This window comes from Oryza sativa, chromosome 2 (genome assembly GCF_034140825.1).
Source record: "Oryza sativa Japonica Group chromosome 2, ASM3414082v1".
Classification (NCBI taxonomy): Eukaryota; Viridiplantae; Streptophyta; class Magnoliopsida; order Poales; family Poaceae; genus Oryza; species Oryza sativa.
In genome coordinates, this window is record NC_089036.1 from 31,006,215 (window position 1) to 31,031,471 (window position 25,257).

Below are 25,257 nucleotides of genomic sequence, written 5' to 3' on the forward strand. Positions count from 1 at the left end.
ACTCAACTCCTGAAGTTATATTTAAGAGTTGGAGCTGTACCAAACAGACCCTTACGATCAAAAGAATGCGGCAGGAGTGCTAGGAGTATTCTACGGAATAACGGGTATAGATCGATCAGGAAACTCGTCGGAAACAAAGGCCGGCGTGAGCTATACTATAGCATAAGATAGACAGCCGGCCGATTGCTGATTCCTTTTTGTTCCTCTCCGCCGCGCACAAATAATGGCAGGCGTGTCGGACGACCGGTCGGATGCATCCGTCGCCCCGGCGTTGCGCCGTTGCTTCTCCGCACCTGACCGTATCGAAGCAGGGGAGTTGGGACCAGCCAAAGTTGACGCGCCCCACGACGGCAACTAACGCCAGGCCAGACTGTGCGATCTTATTAGCCTGTCTCCAACTATAAAACCCATCCGTTTGCCACCCTTATCCCCGATTCCCTGTGGCCTGTCTCCAGTGCACCGACGTGTGCTGCCATTACCGGGATCATTGGATGGTATTATGTGTTTTTTATGGTAAGTAGTGCTAGTAGTTTAGTGTTTTATACGCGGGCTGTCGGATGACAAAATGCATGATAGTAGTACTAGATGTTTGTTTAGCTGATGTTATATCCTTTTGTTTTTAGAAAATACAATGTTATGACTTATGAGTTTCTCCTATTATTTATACATGTCACCTTATTGTGATGTTAATATTCCTTCTACATCTAATATAAGAATAATCTTGTGCCGGAGTATTAAAGAATTGGTACAACAAAAAGATGCACGACCCTTGCTATGATCTATTATGGTTAGATGGAATCGTCAACTTCACATCCTACATGTATCATGCTAATTTTGCAATATCTTATATTAACTAGAAATATCTTGCTAGACTGTAACGTTCCGCTTTCCGTGAGACGTTAAAAACTAGTTTAATAAAATCCTAATTGCGAAAATTTCCGTTCTTTGTGTGAGAGTTTAAGCCGTGCCGTGGATCTCAATTTAAATCCCGTTGTTCCCTCTCATCGATATCAAAATCCTCCACCTCAAGATTTCAATTCCGATTCAAGTCTCCGAAATCAAACTCCGAATTTCAATCGCCTCCTTTGAATCCTTGCCAAATATTCGCCCCGACTCCAAAAATATCCAAAGTTCCATTTTGAATTCTTCTCCAAACCCAAATCTCTCCAAATCAATCTTTCAGAAAAAGTCTATTTTACCTCCCTCAAGCTCAGTGGGCCGACTCTTCCTCCCCGGCCCATCTCTCCCTCTCAGTCTAGCCCACCTCTCCCCTCGCACGTGCGTTGCACACGATCGAGTCGAGAGAGAGCGCCGCTCTCTCCCTCTCTCTCTCTGTTTCTCTCTCTCTCTCCCGACGAGTTTCCCCCAACGCCAAAACTCCCGCCGCCGCCGTTTGAACCCGCGCTCCGCGCGCGCGCGCGCTCCCGCACGATGGACGACCGCCCTGGCGCTAGCCGCGTCGCGCGCTGCCGCTCTGCCGCTGCCTGCCGCGAGCTCTGCAGCGCGTGCCCAAGCCGCTCCACCCGCGCGTCCGTCCAAAACCGAGAGGCAGAGCCCTCTCTCCCGCTTCTCTCCCTCCCAAAATCGGCATGGCGCGAGCCCCCTTTCCCCCCTTCGTTTTTCCCCTTTCCTCTCCCGGACCGGCCCCCTGCCTCCTCGCTCGGTTCCAGCGCCATGGCAGAGGAGCAGCCGACGCCAGCGCCAGCTTGTCGCCCGCGCCCTTTGACCGCACCCGTGACGCCTTTCCTTCCCCTCAAAGCATCCCCCGCGCCTATAAGAGTCGCGTTCCTCTCCCCCTCTCGCTCGGTTTCCATTCGCCTCCTCGAGCTCGCCTCACCGTGCCCTTGTCGCTGCCTTGTTGCCGCCCCTGCCCTGTAGTCGCCCTCGCCGTCCGTCGCAGAAGCACCAGGGAGACTGGTGCATGCGAGGACGCGAGACGAGGACTATGGGCACCCCTCTTCTTCCCCTTCCCCGGCCCGAGGCCGGAGAGCTCGCTCCCGCGCCGTCGGCCGCTCCTCACAGCGCCCGTCTCGGCTCGGTAGTGCACACTCTCCGTTCTCCCTCCTCGCTCCCTCTCCTCCCCTTAGCTCCGGGCAATAGTGCGAGTAGCCTTCCAGTAGCTAGTTGGCGCCGCCCCGACCGCCGCCGCCGCTCGCCGTAGGCTCGCCGGCCATCTTGCTCTGTCCCGGAGGCCGCCTCTCGTTGTCGGCCTCTCTCAGTGTCCCTCCGTTCCATCCGAGGTTGGGAATGCATTCCCTCGGTCCCGGTGGTGCTCCCGCCGCCCGGAATCGAGCCCTCGTCGACCGCCACCACTTTCCCTCTTTCCTCGCCGCCGACGATTGCCATCAAAATCCGCCGCTGTCGGCTTCCCTTTTGTCAATTCCTCGTGCCGCCACCCTCCTTGAACCCCCTTGACTCTCCCCGAACCGCCGCCCCAGCCGCCGGCCTTCTCCTTTGCTTCCGTGCCGTGCCGCCTTCTTCTGCCGCCGCATAGCGCCGCCGCGCGCGCGTCGCTGGCGACCTTCGGGTCCCGCGTCACCGCGTGCGTGTCGCAATTCCTTTCCGCGTCAGCTAAGCCCAACCCCGCACCCCTTTGTCCATTTTCTCGCTCATCCGCATCGGCATCCCGGCGAACTTCGTCACTGCAGCCGGCCACCGTCCTGTCCCCTCTCTCCAATCCAAGCCATGGAATGAGTTCCCCGTCTCCTCCTCCTTTTGCTGGTGCCCGCATCTCCCTCCGGCTCGCCGCCGTTCGCCGGATTCCGCCGCGCGCCGTGAGCCGTCCGATGAGCCGCCTGGCTTCCTCTCCCTTCCCACGTTGGCGCCACCTCAGCCGTCGGCCCCGCTTGACCGGGTCAAGCCGGCGCCCAGTCAGCCGCCCCCTCCCTCCATCTTCCCTCCCGTGCGCGCGGTCCACGGCAAGCCGTGCGGCTGCACGTGGGCCCGCCGCCATCCGTCCACCCGGCGCGCCGCGCCCGAACCACGCGCACCTGAAACCCTAGCGTCCGCCCCTGCGTGCGCCGCTTCTACCGTGCACCGCCTCACCGACAAGCGGGCCCATCTCGGGACCCCGCGCGGTGGACCGCGCCCAACCCGTCGGCCTCCCTCTCTCCCCGCGCCCCCTTGGGCAGCCTCTCCGGGCCGGCCGGCCCATTAGTTCGGCCGAGCCGTGCCTCTCCTCTCGGGCCGCACCCAAGCCGCCCGAGGAAGTCTAAATCATATCCCTCCTTCAATTTCTTTCCAAAAAGGGTTTAATAAATTATTAAATCCTTTTTCCTTTGATTAGAAAATCCAATAAACTTCGAAAATTCATATCTTCCCAACCGCTCATCCGATTGACCCTGTTCCACTTCCAGTAATTCTGTAAAATTGAGATCTATTTAATGGCACTGTTAATTAGTCTAAATAGGGCCTTTCTTTTGGTCTTTTGTTTAGGTTTTGATTGTTTGCGTATAGTTGCGGTTACTGGATTTTTCGTCGATCGCGGGTTTTCTCAAAGATTCGTGAAGCTCCGTGAAGACCTTGAGCAAGGCAAGTCACCCTTTGATCAATTGCTCCTATAATTGGAAAATCATTATTATTTTGTTTGTAACTTGCATTATTAGAATCACACACTTAATTTGCTTGGCCTCGGTTTGCGTGCCAAACCGACGGACCTACCCAGTAGTCTCACTAATTCCTGCAGGTTGTACTACCCTGATTCCTTGTCGCTCCACCCTTGTGGTACTTCAGTATCCGTGCTCTCTAAGCACGCATACCAAATATCCCACATACACCGTTGATTGTTGAAAACTTGGGAAATGGGTTTATGAAGCCTCGAAAACCCGACATGAGGTGTCGGTGTGTTTGAAAATAAAATGAATTGCGAAAACTCGCGATGCGGGAGCCGTGCCTATGTGGCGTTGTCCCGTATTCGCATATAAGGACCGATTCCTGTGGGAAACTCATCGAGCATAATCAAAGTGCAACCACAAGTTGGAATGGGACACCCTGGTTAAGTAACTAGTCGGTTCAGGGAAACCTCGCATGCCAATAGTTGAGAACGCCGGGGCGGGGTCGGACAAACCGGGTTCCTGGTAAGGCAAGGACGAGAAGCTTGCTCACTTACCGATCAAGGTGGTTGGAATTGATTTGTGAATGCCTAAAATGGCCTATACTTACGTGAGGATTTGATCCTTCTATGTGGCATGAGGTAACCCTGGGTCGGCTTGGGAAAGGCTTTGTCGCGAACCTCTGACACCGGTCAGTGTCTGGAGTAAGTTCGTGTCTTGTGGGTAAAGTGTACCCCTCTGCAGAGGTTAACTAACTGTTCGAACAGCCGTGCCCACGGTCATGGGCGGATATGAGGTGGTTCCCGTTGCGTAGATTTGTTTGCCTGTGCTTTGTGAAAAGTTGTTGTGGATTGGGAATCGTAACCAGAATCAGCCTATGTGGCAGATGGATGACCTGAGTGGTCAAAAACGAATCTGTGTGATTCGGGATGTCTGCAGGCATCATAGACTAGGCTTCTCGAGTGGAAGCGGATTGCTTTGCTGCTGGGCAGCTGGACTCTAGGAGTCCGCAAAAATGAAAAAGGCTCCTCTGGGAGCCGCTTAATCAAGTGAAATGGCTCTGGGAGCCGAGAAGTAATGAACTGACCCGGGAGGTCGGTACATTACCAATTGAGTTGTTGAAAAGCATCTCTTAAGTCGAATCGAGACGCAAGTCTCCTTTTCGACCCAAACTTAAAAAGAAATAAATCACTTAGTGATTTCAAAACAAAGGATTTGCAAAACAACCTTACCTCTCTTCCAAGCTTGCATTAAACACCTAAATTCCCGTGACTTGCTGAGTACGAAAAGTACTCACCCTTGCTCTATATAAATATATATAGTTCCTCCGCCTCGAAGAGAAGATGAAGTGAAGTGAAGAGTAGGGTTTTGTCCTAGTTCCCAGCCGTCGCCTGTGGTGTTGGGTGTTAGTCCGTTAGTTCTGCTGCTGCTGTTGTTGTTGGTGTTTTCCTCGTCCGCGTCGTCGGTTGCATTCTCGGGCTGTTCTGAGCTGCAACCTAAGTTAAGGTAAATAAGTCCTTTATTTATTTTAAGGATTGCAATGATTCATATTTGTCACCGTGGGTACCAGCACTATGTCCTGGGACTGATACTGTGATCGCGGTTTTGTAGGAAGCGGTTCGCGCCGTTTTTCCTATGATACGCTCCTGTTAGGTGCCATTGTACGGCGGTGCCGGATTGAGGTGTGACATAGACATGTCGTATTATGATATATGGTAGATTGTATTGGAAGTCCATGTTAGCTAAACACATGTAATTGAAAATCCCACGAATTCTTTAATTTTTTAGTTTTCCCAAAAACAGTATTAATTTATATCTATCTTGGACCCTTAATTAAGTAATCTGTTAATTAAATTTCTAGACATGAAGCTAAACAATTACTCCCTCCGTTTCATATTATAAGACTTTCTAGCACTGCCCATATTCATATAGAAATTAATGAATCTATACACATATATGTCTAGATTCATTAAGATCTATATAAATATAAGCAATGCTAGAAAGTCTTATAATACGAAACAAATGAAGTAGTAAGTTGTAGTTGATGTAGACTCTTATTTTGATCTAATATGTTATACTAATTTTGAAAATGACCACATGTTATAAACTGTCCGCGCAACGCATATTTTGTTGACTAATTTATTCTAATTGATTTTACTCATGAAACATTATGGTTTATTGGTGTACAGTAGCGATAACTAACTTAACAGAAATAACGGCATGCAATCGCTTATTACAGTCCCCATTGAAACACATGATTAAAAGACGGAGAAATATGAAAAACATATGATTTTAACAATAATACAAGTAAGTACAAAATAAAAGATTGCAAAACCAAGAAGAAGAAAATATAGGAATGACTATTTGAATAGGTTGTGGAGAAAATGTAGGACTTAAATAAGAGAGAAAGACAAAAAGAATTTTTTAAGAGATGGAAGTTTTTCTAATTTTCTCGACATGCATTGACCCATTCTTAATAGTTTAATAAGATTTGGAAACCTCTTCAATTCTTTGTTTCATTCATATAGATATAGAATGCTATAAAATTTCTTCATAACTTTTTTTTTCAATGAGGCCTATATATAGGTTTTGTGTCATGTATAATGCATGTAAAAAGCCGGGTGATATAATCATACAATTTTGGAGGATATATCACATTGACCTGACTTTAAGTGCTTAAACAAAGTTATGTATATGGAGTAGTAGTTTAGGTTCGATAGAAAAGGAAAAAAATGGAGAAAATCTATAACCATACAGTTTATGTTGGTCATAAAAAATGTTGTGTACACGGAACATCCCCAGCTGCGCCAGCGTGCCCGTCCACACCAGATCCACGGATCGGCTGTTCACCCCACCACCCCCGGCCCCCGGGCTCAAATCTGATAGGGAAGCTGGCAGTTCAGGCTCCAGCTAGATGGACACTGATTTCCCCGCATTTGTTTAACTCCGCCCTCTTCCTCGCCCGGGAATCACTCACGCGAACGGCAACCAGTGAAGTCGCGGACACCCCACGCCCAGCTCACCCCACCTCGATCCCCGCCGCGTCGTCCCCCCCTCCCCGCACGGCTGCAACCCACCTCGCCGAGCTGGAGCTGGAGCCCAGCGGCAGCAGGGGACCCTTCCCTCCCCGCATTTCTTTACTCCTCCACCTGAGCTCCCTCGCACTACGCTGCGCTGCTGCCACTGCACTACATTACGACGGGACGTTGACATTGGCGATGGCACCTCCCCTCCTCCTCCCCCTCCACGCGGCAGAGTCCTCCTGACCCACACGGCCGCGCCGCGCGCGCTGCGCCTGCTGAGGCGGGAGGGAGCGGGCCCGCCCGCGATGGCGGCGGAGGCCGCGGCGGAGATCGTGCGGGAGATCGCGGCGGTGGGCGCCGCCGATTTGGCTGCGGCCGCCGAGCCGCTGCGCGCGGACTGCCTCCGCCTCGCTCGGAAGGTCTCGCTGCTGTCGCACCTCGTCGCGGAGGTCGCCGAGGCGGGGGCCGGGGGTGGGGACGCGGACGCGGCGGATTCGTGGTTGGGGGATCTGGTCAGGGCGCTGCAGGCCGCCAGGAGGTTCGTCGAGCTCGGGCGCGCGCCGGCGCGACCGTCGAGGGCGTCGGATCAGGTGAGGGCGGAGACCATTTGGGTGCGTCCTACTGTCGGCGCAAGCTGCATTGCTCGGTAGTTGGTGCGATTCCCCCTTGCGTGATTTCGTCGAACACTTGGTGCGCATGCTTCGGGTGTCCTGTCCATGTGCTTCGCTTCTGTTGTTGACTGGCCTAGTACTGTGTAGCATTTAGGATTCACGCTACCTCAATGTCTCCTGCGCATGGTTTATATTGTTCGGTGGCTCGGTTGTGCTACACTGTTACTCCCCTCCATTCTAGTATATTTTGTGCCCTAGATGCAGAGGGCAGAGCTAATTAGGTTTGCCCATATCGACGTATTTACAAATCAAACTTGTTCTAAAGAATCACAACTTGCTTGCAACAAGAATAGCAAAGGTACCAAACATCTTAGCATTCCGCCTTGTTTCCTACCATGCCTGCTTGTTGCATTGACAGGCTGAAATGCCACTGGCATCTTTCGTGATCAGATGCCCATTTGAAATATTTTGGTTTTGATTGATCATCGCCTTTGTCATTTGAGTGCTCATTATAAGTCCACTCGTTGAAATATATTGCGTTGCTTAAATAATGCTGAATACATCATTTTGATATCGATATATACTACATAACAAGCTGATGCTGCAATGCATCAAGTTGTTTGTGATTGCCATCGGTATCATACTTATGATACTTAAAACAACATTGGCAAATCTGTCTGTTTGGTTGTGCTGTGTAAGAGATAACCGAGACAATTTTACTACTGGAAACCCCCTCTCTTATAGTTGGTTTTAGGTTTATTACGTACAGCGTGCTCGAGCTTTTCGTTGGGTTTTAGAGTTCGTTCAATACCAAGATGTAATTACTCATTTGTCCCTACATTCTTTTTTCTTGTTAAAAAGTCAGGAGGTTCTCTGGGTTAATCTTACTTCAGGGCTCAGGCTCAAACCTAGTCTTCTAAGCATTCTAGACAAGATTCTTTCCTTAGGGGATGGCAAATATTAGTTATGTTTTAGCTTTTGTTACCTGTCGAATTGTCCTCCACTCTAAGATAATGGCTTAGTTGCTGTTACATGGGCCACACTAATCATCTCTAAATGACGCAAAAGCAACTTCTGTTTCTTTATCTTTCTTATTTCTTAGAACTTAATTATACTGTAGAGTGAAAATAGAGGTGAGTGAAAATGTACTGGCCATACCACAAGCAAATGCTGGTATGAGCAGATGTGGATGCGTGAGGTGAGAAACGGATAAAAGGAGCAGCTCAGCAAACAGCAATTGATAGTTGGGACACACGAGATGCTAGGGGGCAGTGATGGCCCTCCTGCATTTCAAATACTTGAGTAGAAATGATGAATATTTTGAGGAGGTGTGTGATAGGAACAAGGGCACATTATCATTGGTAACGGTTGATTGGGCTGGTATCGGAGATGACCGAAATGGTATATAACTGGAAAAATGTAATCATTGTGCGGTATACTGGTATTGAAGTGTACCCATGTTTTTTCAGTTGTTGAGTGGTATAAAATTTAGTTCATTATATTTCGATGTCACCAGACCAAATTTTCCCCATAACTTCTATTCCTGCATCCTGGCAATTTGGATGTGGTTTGTGGTGGCTTATTTCTTTTGATATATGTAGGCCAGTTGAATCTGTTCACATCTTCACCTTTTGCTTTTCGTGTTGCATCTTTCATGATTGTGCTCCTCAGTAAACTTGACCATCAAATGCATTTGCTTGAATTCTGTATGGGTTGACATTTGACTTGTGTCATGTCTTGTTCCATTTGCTTTTTAACCCGCATTTGTACGATAGTTAATTCTTATGCTTTCTTCATTGTTCCCTTTGTTAAGGATGCCGTCTGCAACAATGTTGCTGTTCAGTTCAAGTTTGTGACTTGGCAGTTGCAAACAGTTCTAGCAAGACTTCCACAGAGCTGTTTTCAAATATCAGATGAAGTTCAAGAAGAGGTATAGCTAATCAGATTCTCTAAAATATGGTTCCCCAGTTAGTTCATTTTACTTAACCTTTATGGATCTGTAGGTTGATTTAGTGCGAGCTCAGCTTCGAAGAGAAATGGAGAAGAAAGGAGACATTGATGTAAACATTTTTTCAAAATTCCATGATATCTTAGCTCTTCATGTTAGTACTGTTGGATCGCAGTCTGAGCAATCACATGGCCAGCCAGACACACCACAGATGGAAAACTTATGCAACGGTCATCTGGAGTTGCAAAATATCATTATGCTAGTTTCAGAAATAAGTGGGGTGCCCAAGTCTGACGCAGAGAGAATAACTTCTCAGCTAATTGAAGGACTTGAAAACATGAGAGTTACAGATTCTAAAAAACCTGTCAGTGTTAGCCAATCAAGTGATGAAACAAAAGCATCTCCTGAGACACATAAGAAGTCTGACGCCGTGGCTATTCCTGAAGATTTTCGATGCCCAATATCTCTTGAGCTGATGAGAGATCCTGTCATTGTTTCCACAGGACAGGTAATGTTTCAAACCATCATTGTTTTTAATTTTCCTGCACAATATAACCTACGTTATACAGTCAAGGTATATTCTGTCATCCACTGACAATGTAGTCACAAATTTTGCAGACCTACGAGCGTGCCTTCATCCAAAGGTGGATAGACTGTGGAAACCGGACCTGTCCTAAAACTCAACTGAAGCTACAAAACATTACTCTGACCCCAAATTATGTTCTGCGAAGTTTGATATTGCAGTGGTGTGAGGAAAAAGGGATCGAACCACCTACCAGATCTAAGAACGATGGTGCATATCTTGAGGTTGGTGGGGAGAGAGTAGCTATTGAAACATTAGTTCGTAATCTCTCTAGTAGCTCATTAGATGAACGGAAATCGGCTGCTGCCGAAATAAGATCTTTGGCCAAGAAAAGCACTGACAATCGTATACTTCTAGCGGAATCTGGTGCAATATCCGCTCTAGTGAAACTTTTGTCCTCCAAAGACCTGAAAACCCAAGAACATGCAGTTACAGCTCTTCTGAATCTCTCCATATATGATCAGAACAAGGAACTGATAGTAGTTGCGGGTGCCATTGTCCCAATCATACAGGTGTTGAGGAAGGGGGGCATGGAGGCAAGAGAAAATGCAGCTGCAGCTATTTTCAGCTTGTCACTTATTGATGATAACAAGATAACTATTGGAAGCACTCCAGGGGCAATTGAAGCATTAGTTGAGTTGCTGCAGAGTGGCAGTCCAAGGGGTAGAAAAGATGCAGCAACAGCACTGTTCAACTTATGCATATACCAAGCAAACAAGGTCCGTGCAGTTCGAGCAGGAATCCTCGCACCACTGATTCAGATGCTGCAGGATTCATCCAGAAATGGAGCTATTGACGAAGCACTAACAATCTTGTCAGTTCTTGTGAGCCACCATGAGTGTAAAATTGCCATAGCGAAGGCTCATGCTATACCCTTTTTGATAGACTTGTTGAGGTCAAGTCAGGCCCGTAACAAGGAGAATGCTGCAGCCATCTTGCTTGCCCTTTGCAAGAAGGATGCTGAGAACCTCGCTTGTATAGGGAGGTTGGGTGCTCAAATACCACTAACTGAGCTGTCCAAGACCGGCACAGACAGAGCCAAGCGCAAGGCAACCTCTCTCCTGGAGCATCTCAGTAAGTTGCAGGTGCTCTAATTCCACTGTCCATCGCATACCATTTTGCGTGTGTGCGTGTTCTACATGTACGTATACATACGAAAAGCTGTAACCTCATCTCTTATAGAGTGTGAATTTGGTGGGCCGGTAATGGGTTATTTCAGTTACCGGCTTACCCTCAACCTCAAGTGTGCGTTCATTGATTGCTACATAAAAAAGGGTTGGTGTTACAGACTTGTGTATTGTTGCTCATGGGCATGAAGTTTCTTTGAAGATCAAAAATGCAAAATTATTACGGTCACCATCAAAGCATCTAATAATGACTTCTTTGTCTTCAAGATATCAGCTTGACATTTACTAAATACTTTCACCATTCCATGGCTGGGGTGCTCTTTTTGGAGATTTGGAGAGCTATATGGTGCTTTCATCTTTGTAACCTTCAGTCCTTCAGAGCTCCAATATACTCATCTCGACATGATTAACCAGGTGATCTGGTCTAAAACTATGAATAGCCACACGGTAATGATGGCTTTAAGCTTACTTATTTTTTGATTTCAGGATCGTCAAATCTTTGGGGGAAAGCATCATTACTTGTTAATAGTATCTTTAGTCACTAATTCAAGAATGAATCATGATGAAATGGACCGATGCCGTTTTCTGAGTGACATTTAATTTTCATCGATGTTGTCACACGGCAGGAAATACTTCTCGTAATTATTATATTTTAAAACGAAGAGACTGCTCCCTCCGCCAAAAAAAAAGCCAACCTAAGTAGGGATGGAACACTACCTCTAAGACAACAAATCTAGATGTCCAGATTCGTTGTCTTAGGTGATGTCTCATCCCCATCTAGATTGGTTTTTTTTTACAGATTGGTTTTTTTTTACGGAGTGAGTATGTCAGTTCTCACAGTTTACATGATTACATGAGGACATATTTTGACAGCAAATACGGCCCCTGATATACCACGCAAAGAAAGTGATGAAAAAAAATATATAGCCACTCCCCCATCCTAAAATATAAGAATCTAGAATCGGATGTGACATTTACGATAGACAACTAGGAAATATCCCATCCGATCCTAAGTTTTTATATTTTGGGACGGAGGGAGTATTTGAAATTTTTAATGCATTTGATGTATCCGGAAGAGAAGTCGATGATGAATTAAACACATTATGTTAAAAAGATTCCAAGAAAAATCTGAATCACTAGTGGAACAAAAGTACGTTCCAACTTCGAAACAAAAGACAGTGGACAAATAGAGAAGCAATTTGATAGTGGAAAATCTCAGGATTGCTTCGGTACCGACACAAGAAGGCTTTTTAGGAGCACCAAAGAAGGTAGATAATTGACCTGCTAAGCTGGTCTTATCCAAGATCACCGTACCGTTCTTCTTTATTGATGAGAAAGAAAGGTTCATCAATCATCATCATATGTACCAATTGGCCACTATCATATCTTGTCAGGTGACACATGAAACTATTCCTCTCAATACTACTACAACGGGAGTACTAACGAAAATGCACAGCCATAATCTTAACGATATCGAAACTAAACGGCTACTTGAAAGAAGCATTTTACAAATTTTGTAAGGTGACGCTGACACATGAAACCAATGACTGGCTGAGTTATAGGTGGTGTTTGTTTTTACTGAAGAAAGAGAAACAAATAGCATATAATTAATTAAATTTTAATTATTATGAACTTGAGAAATGAATATTTTAAAGCAACTTATTATATATAGAAATAGAAGGTTTAAAAAACGTGTTAACCAAACAATGTGTATGTATCTTCTTCGCAGCGAAACAAGTCGTCTTGAATTCCCTGATAGCCTTTATCCTGAAGACCAACAACCTGAGATCTACCAACTAGAAGGGCAGCTGAACGCTAACATTAACGCAACGATCTAAAGCAAAAACATGTTACGTGACCTGAGGCCCTCTTTACAGTTCATACTCAGGCAGTGGCCCCCCAGCACGATCTTCTGAAAATCCCTGGAAAAAGTTACAATCTTGTAACCACATTGCTTGGCCATTCTGCCTGACCAGAGCCAATATTCCCCTGCTATAGATTCCTCCTTCCTCCCTGTTTCACATGCTCACTTCTACTACTACTTAGCACTTCACTTTGTCACCGAGCCTCCCATACCATCGTGGCATTGTGAGCGTTGAAATGGGAGAAATTTGTCTCCGGTAAAAACTGCAATTTGCACCGAGTAATAGTATTTGTGTGTTTTTTCCGAGGTTTCTTGTGCTAATCGGTGACTTTTTACCCGTAATCACGCGGGCAAAAGCGCAGACACACGAGAGAGAAGCCACCACCACCTCGGCATCTCCTCGTCCTCGAGCCCAATACTATACTACTCCTTTGACTCCTCCGCTTTAAAATTTCCCTCTCCTCCCCCTTGCACATGACACCGCAGCTAAGCTCGCAGCAGCAGCAGCTCACGACAAAGCTCTCACGAACACGCAGCCGCATCCGCATCCGCACCACCACCGAGAGACCACAAGAAGGGAGGAGGAGGAGGAGGGGGAGGAGAGACGGGAGCAATGGGGAACAGCATTGGGGGCAAGAGGAAGGGAGCCAAGGTGATGCAGCTGGACGGGACGTCGTTCCGGGTGAAGCCGCCGGCGGTGGCGGCGGACGTGCTGCGCGACCACCCGGGGTTCCAGCTGCTGGAGTCGGAGGAGGTGAAGCTCCTCGGCGCGCGGGCGCGGCCGCTCGCGCCCGACGCGCCGCTCCGACGCGGGAGGCTCTACTTCCTCGTCGCGCTCCCGCGACGCCCCGCCGCGGGGCCGCCGCGACGCGCCTGGTCGGGGAACCTCCGCGTCGGCGCCCGGGAGCGCCTCGAGTCGCTCATGCTCGCCCGCCGCTCCACCTCCGACCTCTCCTCCTTCCCCGCCGCCCAGGCATCCGCCTCCGCCCCGACCTCCCCGCTCCCCGGCAGCGCCTGCTCCGGCGCCGCCACCCCCGTGCGACTCAAGATGCGGCTCCCGAGGGCGCAGGTGGAGAAGCTGATGGGGGAGAGCAAGGACGCGTCCGAGGCGGCCGCCAAGATCATGGAGCTCTGCGCCGCCGCGGGCGCCAAGAGCGCCAGCGTGACCCCGGAGAGGCCGCCCGGGATCTTGCGGAGCCCGCGGTTCGCGGCGACGCCGGAGTGGGGAGCCGGGTTCATGGTGCCACCGCCGGCGCCCGGAGCGGCCAAGACGCCGCAGAGGTGGCCGACGCTGCCTCGCACCAAGGAGGTGACGAATTACTGCGTCCTTCTCTCCATTTGCACTACATAATTTACATCTACTCATCAATTACTGTTTCTTCCCATGTGCACACTGAGATTTCCACATTTTGCGAAACCAATAGGATTTGTGATTCCATCACCAACTTGTTAGGTGCAATGCTCTACACTACAGTCTACGCATTTTAAAAATCACAAATAACCGAACAAGGTGACAAATTTCTTGCTAAACCACGTTAGCAAGTTAGCTTGTACAAGCAATGCGGAATTCAAACTGCAAAACAAAAAATAATTGTACAATTCTTGACTTTGGCTTCACTTTGCTCACGCATTTTCTATAGCACAAAGCTACAAATGGCCACTAGCATACCAATCGACAAGGTTACATGGCAGCATGTTAGATGCCGCGTCATTAGCAGCAGGAGGAAACAAGCCGAGAGGCAGTTTTCTTGTCGTTGCAGAGAACCAGAAGCTTGTTTCAGTGGAGCACTAACAGTTTGATTCTGCAGAAAAAGTGGGGAGCCAAACCGAGGTTCTCCGCTCATTGCGGGAAACAACCAGCACAAGTGCGCTAGACACACAGATCGGTGGAATGTTTCCTCGCCTTCTCGTCTTTCACATTTGAGAGAAATATTTTTCTGACCGAACTTGAGAGAAATTAGGGTGATCATAGAAGTGGAGTTTTCTTGCAAGTTTGTGCTCTGAGATATCTGGAACTTAGTTGGCAGCATGTGGAATTTTCCTCGTTAAAGATCCTAAATAACCTTAGCGATTCACACGAGCACAAATTATTTGGTTTTGCATGTGTGATGAAGTTGCTAAACCTATAGTATTCATTAGAAAAACAATGCTGTCAATAATGCTTGTAGGAATAGTGAGATAGTGCTGACTGATTTACAATAACATTATTTTTCCACTGGTCATCAAACACAATTTTCTACTCTACCTTTTGTTGATAGTACATGCTTTATTATCCACAGATCAAGATGTTCTCTTTTTTAGGAGATCTGTATTTATTTTCGTTGTTCACATTTTCTGATCACTTATTTGGTATCCATTTTGATATTTCAGAAAAAAGCAAGGTTCGTGGCGCTGCCGGATGAGCTGATAGCGTGATTTGTATTTCTGAAACTGAAATGGGTTAACATTGTACTGTCACAAAGCATGTTTGGTGACTGTCAAGCAGACCAGAAGATATGAAATTATAAACCTATCTTCTGTGTTCTGTCTGAGCTATGCTCTTCTGAGTAACCAAAAACTATAGTTTGAAGATGAGAAGCCGCCGATGGGCTTCCAATTCATCTTGGTTTGACATCTAATTAGCGTGTTTTTGGCTTCTCTACTCTATGTGTGTTTTTTTAATTAGCTTCAGTTTGGTGGCTTATTATTATTAGCCCACCACCATGTTGTGCTTTGTGCAATCCAAGCAGTGGTCTGGTCAACTCCTGTTGCTGCTAGGCAGCTTCAGCTAGAGGAGGCGCACATGAACATCTACGTATATAGATTATAGAGTACTAATTTGTGCATGAATTAGAGATGCAGATCTGCAATTTCCAATTCACCGCATCATCTCATTCGATTCAATCATTTACTTGTGATTATAGAAGGGGGGATTATTAGTGCATAATTGATCAGTGAGTTGAACTGCCGACGATTATCGCGACTGCATTCCTCAGCACATGCAAGTACATTTACAAAATCATACATCCTTGAATTATGACCTTTTTTTAAATCTCAACTAATCTAGATTCGGATAAGGATATTGGCATTTCTACAAATTAATCATCAGCAACCTTCAAATTAATAATATAACAGTGTGCGAAAGTCGCCAGAAGAACATGCGTGTACTACTGGGATATATTCTTTTTTCCGACCTCAAGCATTGTAGATTGGTAGGTCTCTTCTTTTATTTTAGCTAAGCAACGAAAAATAGCTTTAAGGTAGAAAAAGGCAAGGGTGAGAAATATAAAACCACACAAATATCCCCAAATCAATTCTAAAACCAACTTTTAAAATTCAAATTTGTCTGCCTTCTAGTATTGTTCGTAACACTCTGAATTGGTTGCCTTCTAGTCTTCTGCTTTCTTAAGTCCCAATAAGAAAGGGGGCAATTTCGTTTCTACCCCTATTTTGATGTCTAATATTGATTTTACCCCTAATTTTTAGGGTTTTCGTTTTTACCCTCACTTTTTTGAACTGAATGTTTGTTTTGCCCCTACTTTGGATGGTGAAGTTAACGGTGTTAAGTAATTGATAAAATGACATTTATACCCTCTCATGTATGTACATTAATTATGTTTTGTCCCCATTTTATACATGTAGCTTTAGAACTTTATTTTTGGGAGTATATTTAAAATTAGATGACGCACATTGACTAATATAACAATTTAGACGAATTTGATGGAATTTTAACAAAATTTCAACATTTTGATTGAACTTAAACAAATTTTTTACAACATTTTGTAAAATGTAATTATCTGTTCCTTTAGATATTAGTCAATGTGCTTCATTTAATTTTAAATATACTCACAAAAATAAAGTTCTAAAGCTACATGCATAAAATGGGGACAAAAACACAATTAATGAACATACATGAGAGGGTATAAATGTTATTTTGTCAACTAATTAACACCGTTAACTTCACCATCCAAAGTAGGAGCAAAACAAGCTTTCAGTTTAAAAAGTGAGGGTAAAAACGAAAACCCTAAAAAGTAGGGGTAAAATCAATATTAGACATTAAAGTGGGGGCAGAAACGAGATTGTCCCAATAAGAAAGGTACTAATAATAGTATATCTGTTTATATGCAGTAGTAGAACAAACCGGGCCTAAAAGGGACACTCGGCTTAAATTCTTCAGGACAAGCCCAAAAGTAACCCAAACAGTTGATGGGCCTCGCCCCTACTCCAGGCTCACTAAAGCCACGTTCCTTTTCCATCTCGCGCAATAGGCCTCACCGAGAAACCCACGCGTGTCGATTCGTTCGAGCGGCGCCACGGTGTTCGTCGCGCAGCGCATGCTCCACCTGATCAGCTGATGATGTCGTGCACTCGTGCTAGACACCGTCTCCGCTTCGATCCCCCAATTTTGGGGCTCGCGCGACAGCTGCGCTGCGTTCACGCCCGGGCCGCAGAAAATTCACCGGCCTTACCGTGCGCAGGCGCGTCACGATCGGTGTTCCTCTGCCTTCCCCGCCTCGTGTGGTTTCCCGTCCCCGTCGGTGCGCGAGGCTCGCGGCGCGCGGGGTGGGGGCGTCTCTTCACTTATATAATTAGGCGCGCGCGGCAGCGGCGAGCGCAAGCACACCCCCCGCGCGCGCGCGCGTTTCGTTCGAACGATCGATGCGCCCCGGAGCACACGGCACGCACCCGCGCCGCGAGAGAAGAGGAAACCAAGCGATGCCGTCGGCCCGTGACACTAACATGGACTTGATGGAAGTCCTCTCGCCGCCGGCCGCCGCACGGGATCATCAGAAGAGCCAGGTTCGTGTCCAGAGGAGCCTCTCAAGCTCTTCTGGGGTGTTTCAGGGATCTCTCACGTTTCTCTTTGTGGAAAAAAAAACTAGGCAAAAAAAGGGTTTGCCTAATGTAGTAAAGCAGGGGGAGTTTGAAAGGGCTCTCTCTCACGTTGGGTAAGCTTGCCACCCGGCCCCCCCAGGTGCACGCCGCCGCGCGTGCGCTACCGCACCAAAGCGCCAGCGTTGTCGTGGACGGACGCATGCCGCCGCCGGCCGCCGTCGCAAGCCTGACGTTACAAGTTCCCGGAGGAGCTCACGATGTCACTTCTCTGGCTACTAGTCCAAGGTATCCGTTACATGGCCACTTCTTGGTTGGCCAAGAATGATTCTTATGTTTTCTCTCTGAAACAAAAACAAGAACGAATTTCGTCTGCTACTCTGCTAGCTTTTGACGGATGGGATGCATCTGATGATCTGAAGCAGGACCATGGCCGTGCCTGGAACGACTGAACAGCTGACGATTTTCTACTCCGGGTCTATGGTGAAGTTCGACAACGTCCCAAGGGAGAAGGTGTGCCTTGCTTTAATCCCTCCTCTCTCTTCTTGATCTCCCAGTCAAGCTTTGATTATGACTTGGCCATACAACACTGGGGACGTGGAGATTCGCTATGCGTGCAGGCTGAGGAGGTTATATTCTTCGCTGCAAAGAAGTCTCCAGACGCAGGACACCAGCATGTTCCCCAGCAGCAGCAGCCTGCATATCCAAACAAAAAGAAGAGGATATTCTGTTATCAGGCTCCTGAGAGAGATGCTGATGGTTTGTTCATCCACGAGAACAAAGCCGATGCTTGTTCACAGCGACAGCATCGGAGCCCAGAGGACGGGTACGCCACCATCAAGGAGACGAATCCATGCTCGCGGCAAATCCAGATCGTGCCAAGAGGTTATTTTCCATCCTGATTGTGTTGATAACCGTCTCGAAAATGATGTAATTTATGTCGTGATGTACTGATGTTCTCCTGCAGCAGATGTCTCATTGCTGGTGAAGAATGCGTCTCTTGTTAGCTTCCTGGAGAGCCGCAAGCAGAGGTAGGCAAAAAACTTGCACCAATTTATGCCATTTCAATCTGTTTAACTGTTCATATTTATTTATTTATCATAAATTTTGGTTCTTTCATTTGTTTCTGACTTCAGGTTGGCGAGTGCAGCTTACACTCGCCGTGAGAAATCTCCTGATGAAAAGGACATTTTTCCTACGGCTTTCCCACGAAATAAAACCCCACTCGGCAACACGGAACGGCATAGTGCTTTCACGAACCTGAAGAATATTAACGGAAATCATGACGAGGAGGCACTAGATACCGAGTTGAAGATCTAGCCGCGAAGTTTTGGATTCAGTTTGCGGCACGGGAACCTCTTGCTAATCAAGCACAAGTTTTGGACTCAGTAGGTGGAGTGATGAACTAAGTAGAAACCTAGTGGTGCATTTGGTAGCAAGAGCCTTTTTTTTTCTTATTTTAATTCTGAATTTCTGATGAGGTTTTTTAAGTGCAGTAGTGATGTTCACTCGCAGTTTCATATGAAACCGAGGCATCGTCACCCTTTTCTTCTTCTCATTGACGGGAGAAAAGGTTTTCGGATTCGTTCGGATTGTTGCCTCTGATTACATTGATCAGATTGCACGGTCCTTTTTGTAACTGAGGATAGCTGAAATAAAATACTATTTTGTTTAACTTTCCTGTGTAAACAATCATTTTGGTGCAGGGATACAATATTGAGGGCCACTATGAAATATTTCCTGCGGATGTAAGAAATGAAGAGTTGGGAAGTGGGCACCTTATGTTGAGTTGTGATCCAAATTCATTTGCACTTAATAAAAGCCAGCTTCTACCGTAGTGAAGCGGAGGCCCGTCGCCGGGAGGCTTAGGCCGGAGCTAAGCGGAGGAGCCCCCGCGGTATAAATCGTCATCCCTTTTAGGTTCCACCATATATATATACCTCTTGTAAATCGCCGTGCGGTGTTGTAACCTCACCCCCGAAATAGTGAATATATTTTGTTGGCTGGCGCCCGTTGTCTTTTCTCTCCTGCTTTGGGAGGGTTTTCCACATTAAATATTATGGGCTGGTTTGGTTTGAGGCCTAAATTAGGCTTAACAATATTTGACAATTTTAATAGTGTTTAGTACCTATTTGGTTTGAAGCCAAATTTTAGCATGCCTAAGAAAATAGGTCATTTCAATAGTGAACTTAGGCTATTTTGGCTTCAATCCAAATATAACTTTGCCTTACCAAAATTAGTCGTGCCAAAACTTACCAAAATTTGGCATTGACAAAATTTGGTAAGGCCTATTTAGGCCACAAACCAAAGCAATCCTATGTCTTCTGTGATTGATCTATTATTTTTTATCGTTTGTTTGCCTATCGTTTCCTAACACCTTGTTGGGAGAGAGCTTCTCGAAGCTACAGCTACTTCTATAATTTCAGCTACCAAACAATTTAGACTCTCACTTGGATTTGAAGACTCGGTAGCTACAATCTATAAAATGAAACAGTAGCAGCATAACTTTTCTAAATTATCATCAGTTGTTTCTTAGGATCTCCAGCTCCTAAAACGGAACCTTCATATGGTTGCAAGGATTGGGCCGATCGCTGTATTTTTTTTTTTAATGGAATTCGATCCCATCATTGTAATTTAACCAAGTTTTGAGGTTCAATGATGATATTTACTCATGAAACCTTTTTACATTTCTCGCCAAAGAAAACAGCTTCTTTCCAACAGTTGCATTATGATTTAAAACCTGGTGGTTTTGTTGGTAAGTGACCAAAAAAGAGTACATAGGCTAGAAGAACATTTGTTTTTACTTAGGAGAGTAGGGATTCGAACCTATGTTCATCCTGGCTGACTGGCTGTGCAATATCTGCTTAATGATAATATTTTCCATGATGCCATCTTTTTTTTTCATCAACGGGTCTGTCTTTTATTTTTCCTTCCAAAAAGGGAACGTAATATGCTACTATGCAAGCATTTCTACAATTCTACGATGGACTATGATACCATGTGTTACACCGTTCGACTATCTGATAACAACGAGCTTATTCAAGAGCTTAGGGTAGAGGACGCCAAAATATTTGATGGTTGTAGCCCTTCTGTGAACAAAGGAGGACACTCGAGACAGTAGCCCATTCGACGATTGGAAGATTCATGATGGAAGATGTCAAGGCCTTCGATAGCTGGAGATCATCATACCGAATATCGGAGTGTAATCGAAGACCATTGGCTCCTGTGATCATCTTTTTTGTCTGGACTCATGTTTACAAAAGTAACTAGGGGTGAAAACGGAGCGGATTCGGACGGATAGTGGTCATACCATATCCTAAACCATATTTTTTGAGCGGATTCGGAACGGGTGCGGATAGTGTACATATGCGGATGCAAATGCGAAGCGGATTGTTTCGGATGTCGGAAATGGTGCGGAATCGGTTCGGAAACGGATTAAATTTATCGGATGTTATGTGTATATGCAATCAACACAACATCAAATTAGCAACCAAGGAATAATAATACAATAATCAATAAATGATCCATCGTAATACCTCCGTCCCATAAAAATTGAATTTCTATCTTTGATCATTTGTCCCATAAAAATTGTATTTCTATTAATGTGGGACCCAGTAAACTGATTACATTTCCTTGTAATCTTCTTTCCTTCCATCCCATCTCTAACTCATTGTCTTGGCATTCCTTTTAATCAAGTTTATATATGAAATGTGTGCATGTACTGTGTTCATTAAATAGGGTTATTGTAGTCATTTGTCTATCCTCCTAATATGTCCTTAATTCCCTAGAAATTCAATTTTTATGGGACGGAGGGAGTATATGATTAAGTGCTAAACAACATGAATACATGTTGTCCATAATATAAAAAATATAGCTACGTGAGTGTGACATGAGACGATAAAAGCCTTAGATACTAAAAAAATCTTTGTTAATTAATGAATTAGGGTATTGGATGTACCAATTTATGTTATATGCAATAGATAGAGTGGTTATATATGTTGATAATTTCGGATTATCTAGCAAACGGCTTATCGGATAATCCGACAAAAATGTCAGATAATCCGCATCCGCCGGATTTAAGAGATACCATATCCGCATCCGCATCCACCTCATACTATCCGCATCCACATCCGTATCCACCGGATTTCTAAAAGCCCATACCATATCCTCGTTTCGGACGGATTCGGAGCGGATCGGATATTATCCGATCCGTTTTCACCGCTAAAAGTAACCACTTTATTTGAGACTCCATATGGCTATGTAACTTTCTTTTTTAGTTTGCCCTACCGCCCCAATGAGCATATGTAAACACGGCATTTTATTGAAAAATATTGAAAAAAACAATCCTTCTTGGTTCTATTAGGTATTGGATTTGACTGCGCTGTAGAAAATACGATGTTACCTGCTATAAAACTGATGGTCCGATGCTTCAGGTTACTTCAAAAGGATTTCATTATGCATTTCCTTTTGTTGGAATTGCCAGTTTAAAAACAGCACTTCGCTCGGGAGATGTATTTTTACTCTTCTAAGCACCTGGCCATATATAGCGATTAGAAATGATTAAAAACAACGATACAGCACGTCCATAATAAAGAATAATAAAATATTCAAGGAATTTACATGAAATACAGGATTTGATGCTCAAGTATTTGACACCATACTGTAGGACAGTGACACCAACGAGAAACCATAGATTACAAGGTAGTCACTTTTTAACTTTTGGACCATAAAACTGGAGATAAACAAACTGAATTCATATCAGCACGCATCAAGTGATAGACATACACAACCCTACTTTGCTGTTCTGGAGTGCTTGATAAGCCAATCAATGACAACATCTATGTTTACAGAGTCCTTGCAAGAGATCATGTAGCAGCAAACTTCCCGGTCCTTTATCAATTCCAGGCCTCTGAAATACATGAGAAAGACCACTTCAGTTGAAACATCATTCAGTAATTAGCCACTCAAGGATGACAAGCTCACACAGAAAAGGTAGTAAACTCACAGTTGATCAACCAACGCTTGCTTTGAAACAGCTTCTGACTTGTCAATTTTGTTGCCAAGGACTAGTAAAGGAATCCCAGCTAAAGATTGTTTTGTCAGCAGGTCATGCAATTCACTTTTAGCTATCGGAATGCTATCCCGGTCAGCAGCATCCACCACATATCTGCAATTGAATGTCAGTTAATTATTCTTAACAATTCCACCATTAGGTAGTTAGGCTGGATAGAACACAGAAGCAAGAAACAAGCATCATGCAGCTAGTATAGTCAATTGGCCATGCATCAATACATATAACTCACCAAACACAGAAATAAATAGTAACAAGGTTATTGTGTTTGAAACGTCTACCTATTCCGAACAGTCATTTTGTTGTTCTTGGTAGGTACCAAGAAGTATGAAATATAAGGAGAAACTAATTCCATGCCATCAAAGATCACACGTTCAATTTTATACCAACAAAAATCTTAAGGTACACTCTAATACCACCAAAATAGAACTCCATTCAATTTCTTTTTTTTTTTTTGGTAAAACTCAATTTATTTTTTTACCACTTCAATACCACCAATATAGAACCTTTCTTCATTTTTTTTTCCCGATTTTGGGTGAGATGAAGAGATGTGTGGTACCAAAATCGCAAATATAAAGCCATTGAGCCAGTATTATACATACACAGGTATATCCTAGGCTCCGAGCTACATGCATACCATTTACTACCACTGTTGTCATAAAGGTTATGTATTGTGTCTTCCCCCAATTTAATCATCCTGAGAATTAAATACAGTGCATAACAGATAGCTTAAGTGTGCAGGAAATTACAGGATTGCAGAAACTCCACGGCAATAGCGCTCCCACATGGTCCGGAATCTCCGTTGCCCTCCAAGATCCCAAAGTTTAATCGTAACATTCCCCTTTGTGACTTTTCGCATATTAAATCCTACCTGGTTTCAGAATATGGACAAGTATAAGTCAGGTCAATTAGATAGCAATACTACCTCTACAAATTAAGACTTAAGAAGCAGTGATATGTACATACAGTTGGAATCATGTCTTCGCTGTAGCCACCTGTCTGAGAAGCATGCCAGCAACGAATTAAAACCACCAGGCATAACATTAAAATGGTAAGATAAATAAAGATTCCGTTAGATGATACATACAGCAACAGCATTAACTAGTGATGTTTTCCCAGCATTCTGCAGGCCAACCAGGGAGAGCTCCATCTCCTGCTTGAAAAACAAGCTGGTGGAGGACATAATTGTCATGAGTAAACCTTTCACTAGACATGTTTATAAGGAAACATGTTGCATAGTACTTAATATTGGCGTATGTTCTAATATTTTACTAGGAAGTTAAGTTGGTATTATGGCAGCACCTAGTAGTTTTCCTCTGTAATTTGAAAGGCAGGAGAACAGTTGTGAGGTCAATTGGAGGAGAAAAGGTTGAAAGGTAAGAAAAATAACACAGATTTGGATGCAAATGCAATAAGGGGGAACATGTTTCACTTAGGTTAACTCCATTAGATCCACTAAGTGCTTCGTGCCAGCCAGGATCTATGTCTAGGTCTCCTCCTTTATCATAGCTGCCAGGTGTGTCCGAGTTCACATGGGGCATACGTATCTATGTGGCAAAATTCAATGGGAAGCTAAAGTGAAGCGGCTTAGGTGGATTGCTGAAAGCTAATTTACCGAAAAGAGTTCAACAAACCCCTTCGAGAGCAGCAGAAAAGATTATATAGGAAATTAGAACAAAATATTAACAAAAGATCCCAATTCACCCTAAATTACTCAATGTTACTGGACATGGTAAAACTGTTGGGAGTCCTGGATAACAGCAAAAATACAAAGTTAAAAAGATAGACTTTCAACAAACCTAAATTTCTCTCAGACATTTGTTCACGTGTAAAGGAAGCTAGGTCAGGGTAAGGATGCAAAAGAATTACAGAGTTTCCTGGAAGAACCATCCTTAAAGAGAGTAGAAGATTTGGTTCCACGGGCTATACTAATGTAATCCCAAGCTTCATAGATACTAACCACATTCAAATCTACCGACCTAACAACGATCCGATTTTGACAAGCTTTACCAATCCTGGATCTAACCGCACATGCCACACAAACCACTCCACTCCACAGCCCCGCCCCATCATCCCGCCGCCGCACAGGGGAGCCCGATCCAAACCAATCCCTACCAAACCCTACCTCCCGCTCAACCCGAAACACATGGACGATCTCGTCCCCACAGAAGGGACTGAACTGAGATGCACGAAGCGGAAAAAAGAAGAAGGGAGAGAGCGAGGCGGGGGGAGACCTTCGGAGCCAGTTGAGGAGCGAGTCCCAGAGCCCCATGCCGTTCGCCGCCGTCGGGGTGGTGGTGGTGGTGACCGTCGCCGCCAGCCGCGCCCGGATCTCTCTCGTCGAGGGAATCCGCGATTTGGGGGGAAGAGGAGGGAGAGAGAAGAGGAGGACGGGTCGAAGAAGGAAGGAATTGAGAATGATATGGAGGACGACGAGACGAAGGCTGTGTTCGGCACAGCACTTTCAGTGGGCGCTACAGTGTTTTGCCCCGCGCACGCTTTTCAAACTACTACACGGTGTACTTTTTTTCAAAAAGTTTCTATACAAAAGTTGCTTAAAAAAATCAAATTAATCCATTTTTGAAAAAAAATTTAACTAATACTTAATTAATCATGTGTTAATGAACCGTTCCGTTTTCCGTGTTACTGTAGCGCGGTGGGAAAACG

At 45.3% G+C, this 25,257-nt stretch overlaps 4 protein-coding genes across 7 annotated transcripts; 3 read left to right on the forward strand and 1 right to left on the reverse strand.

The window, feature by feature from the left end:
* The first annotated feature begins 6,463 nt into the window (after positions 1-6,463).
* Positions 6,464-11,072, forward strand: LOC4330628 (U-box domain-containing protein 11). Its single transcript, XM_015767772.3, has 4 exons — positions 6,464-7,164; positions 8,999-9,115; positions 9,189-9,641; positions 9,752-11,072. Exons 1-4 carry the CDS (start codon positions 6,880-6,882, stop codon positions 10,808-10,810), a joined length of 1,914 nt encoding a protein of 637 aa, XP_015623258.1. The 5' UTR covers positions 6,464-6,879; the 3' UTR covers positions 10,811-11,072.
* A 2,111-nt stretch (positions 11,073-13,183) lies between these two features.
* On the forward strand, positions 13,184-15,348 carry LOC4330629 (uncharacterized protein At1g66480). The gene is made up of 2 exons (XM_015768648.3): positions 13,184-14,016; positions 15,078-15,348. Exons 1-2 carry the CDS (start codon positions 13,321-13,323, stop codon positions 15,120-15,122), a joined length of 741 nt encoding a protein of 246 aa, XP_015624134.1. The 5' UTR covers positions 13,184-13,320; the 3' UTR covers positions 15,123-15,348.
* A 1,417-nt stretch (positions 15,349-16,765) lies between these two features.
* On the forward strand, positions 16,766-19,194 carry LOC4330630 (protein TIFY 8-like). Of its 4 annotated transcripts, none has more exons than NM_001417118.1 (6): positions 16,766-17,486; positions 17,662-17,807; positions 17,945-18,032; positions 18,123-18,404; positions 18,490-18,550; positions 18,656-19,192. In NM_001417118.1, exons 1-5 carry the CDS (start codon positions 17,346-17,348, stop codon positions 18,505-18,507), a joined length of 675 nt encoding a protein of 224 aa, NP_001404047.1. In that variant the 5' UTR covers positions 16,766-17,345; the 3' UTR covers positions 18,508-18,550; positions 18,656-19,192. The 4 variants fall into 4 exon arrangements, with proteins under 4 accessions (NP_001404047.1, NP_001404046.1, XP_015622808.1 ...); XM_015767322.3 differs by having other exon boundaries at positions 17,304-17,486; positions 18,140-18,404; positions 18,487-18,550; positions 18,656-19,194; XM_026022882.2 differs by having other exon boundaries at positions 17,304-17,486; positions 18,140-18,404; positions 18,656-19,194.
* A 2,885-nt stretch (positions 19,195-22,079) lies between these two features.
* Positions 22,080-24,982, reverse strand: LOC4330631 (ADP-ribosylation factor-like protein 8c). The gene is made up of 6 exons (XM_015767327.3): positions 24,825-24,982; positions 23,678-23,759; positions 23,557-23,589; positions 23,340-23,461; positions 22,525-22,686; positions 22,080-22,428 (listed from the first exon to the last, which is right to left on the reverse strand). The coding sequence occupies exons 1-6, from the start codon at positions 24,860-24,862 to the stop codon at positions 22,311-22,313; spliced, it is 555 nt and encodes a 184-aa protein (XP_015622813.1). The 5' UTR covers positions 24,863-24,982; the 3' UTR covers positions 22,080-22,310.
* Between the last annotated feature and the right edge of the window lie 275 nt (positions 24,983-25,257).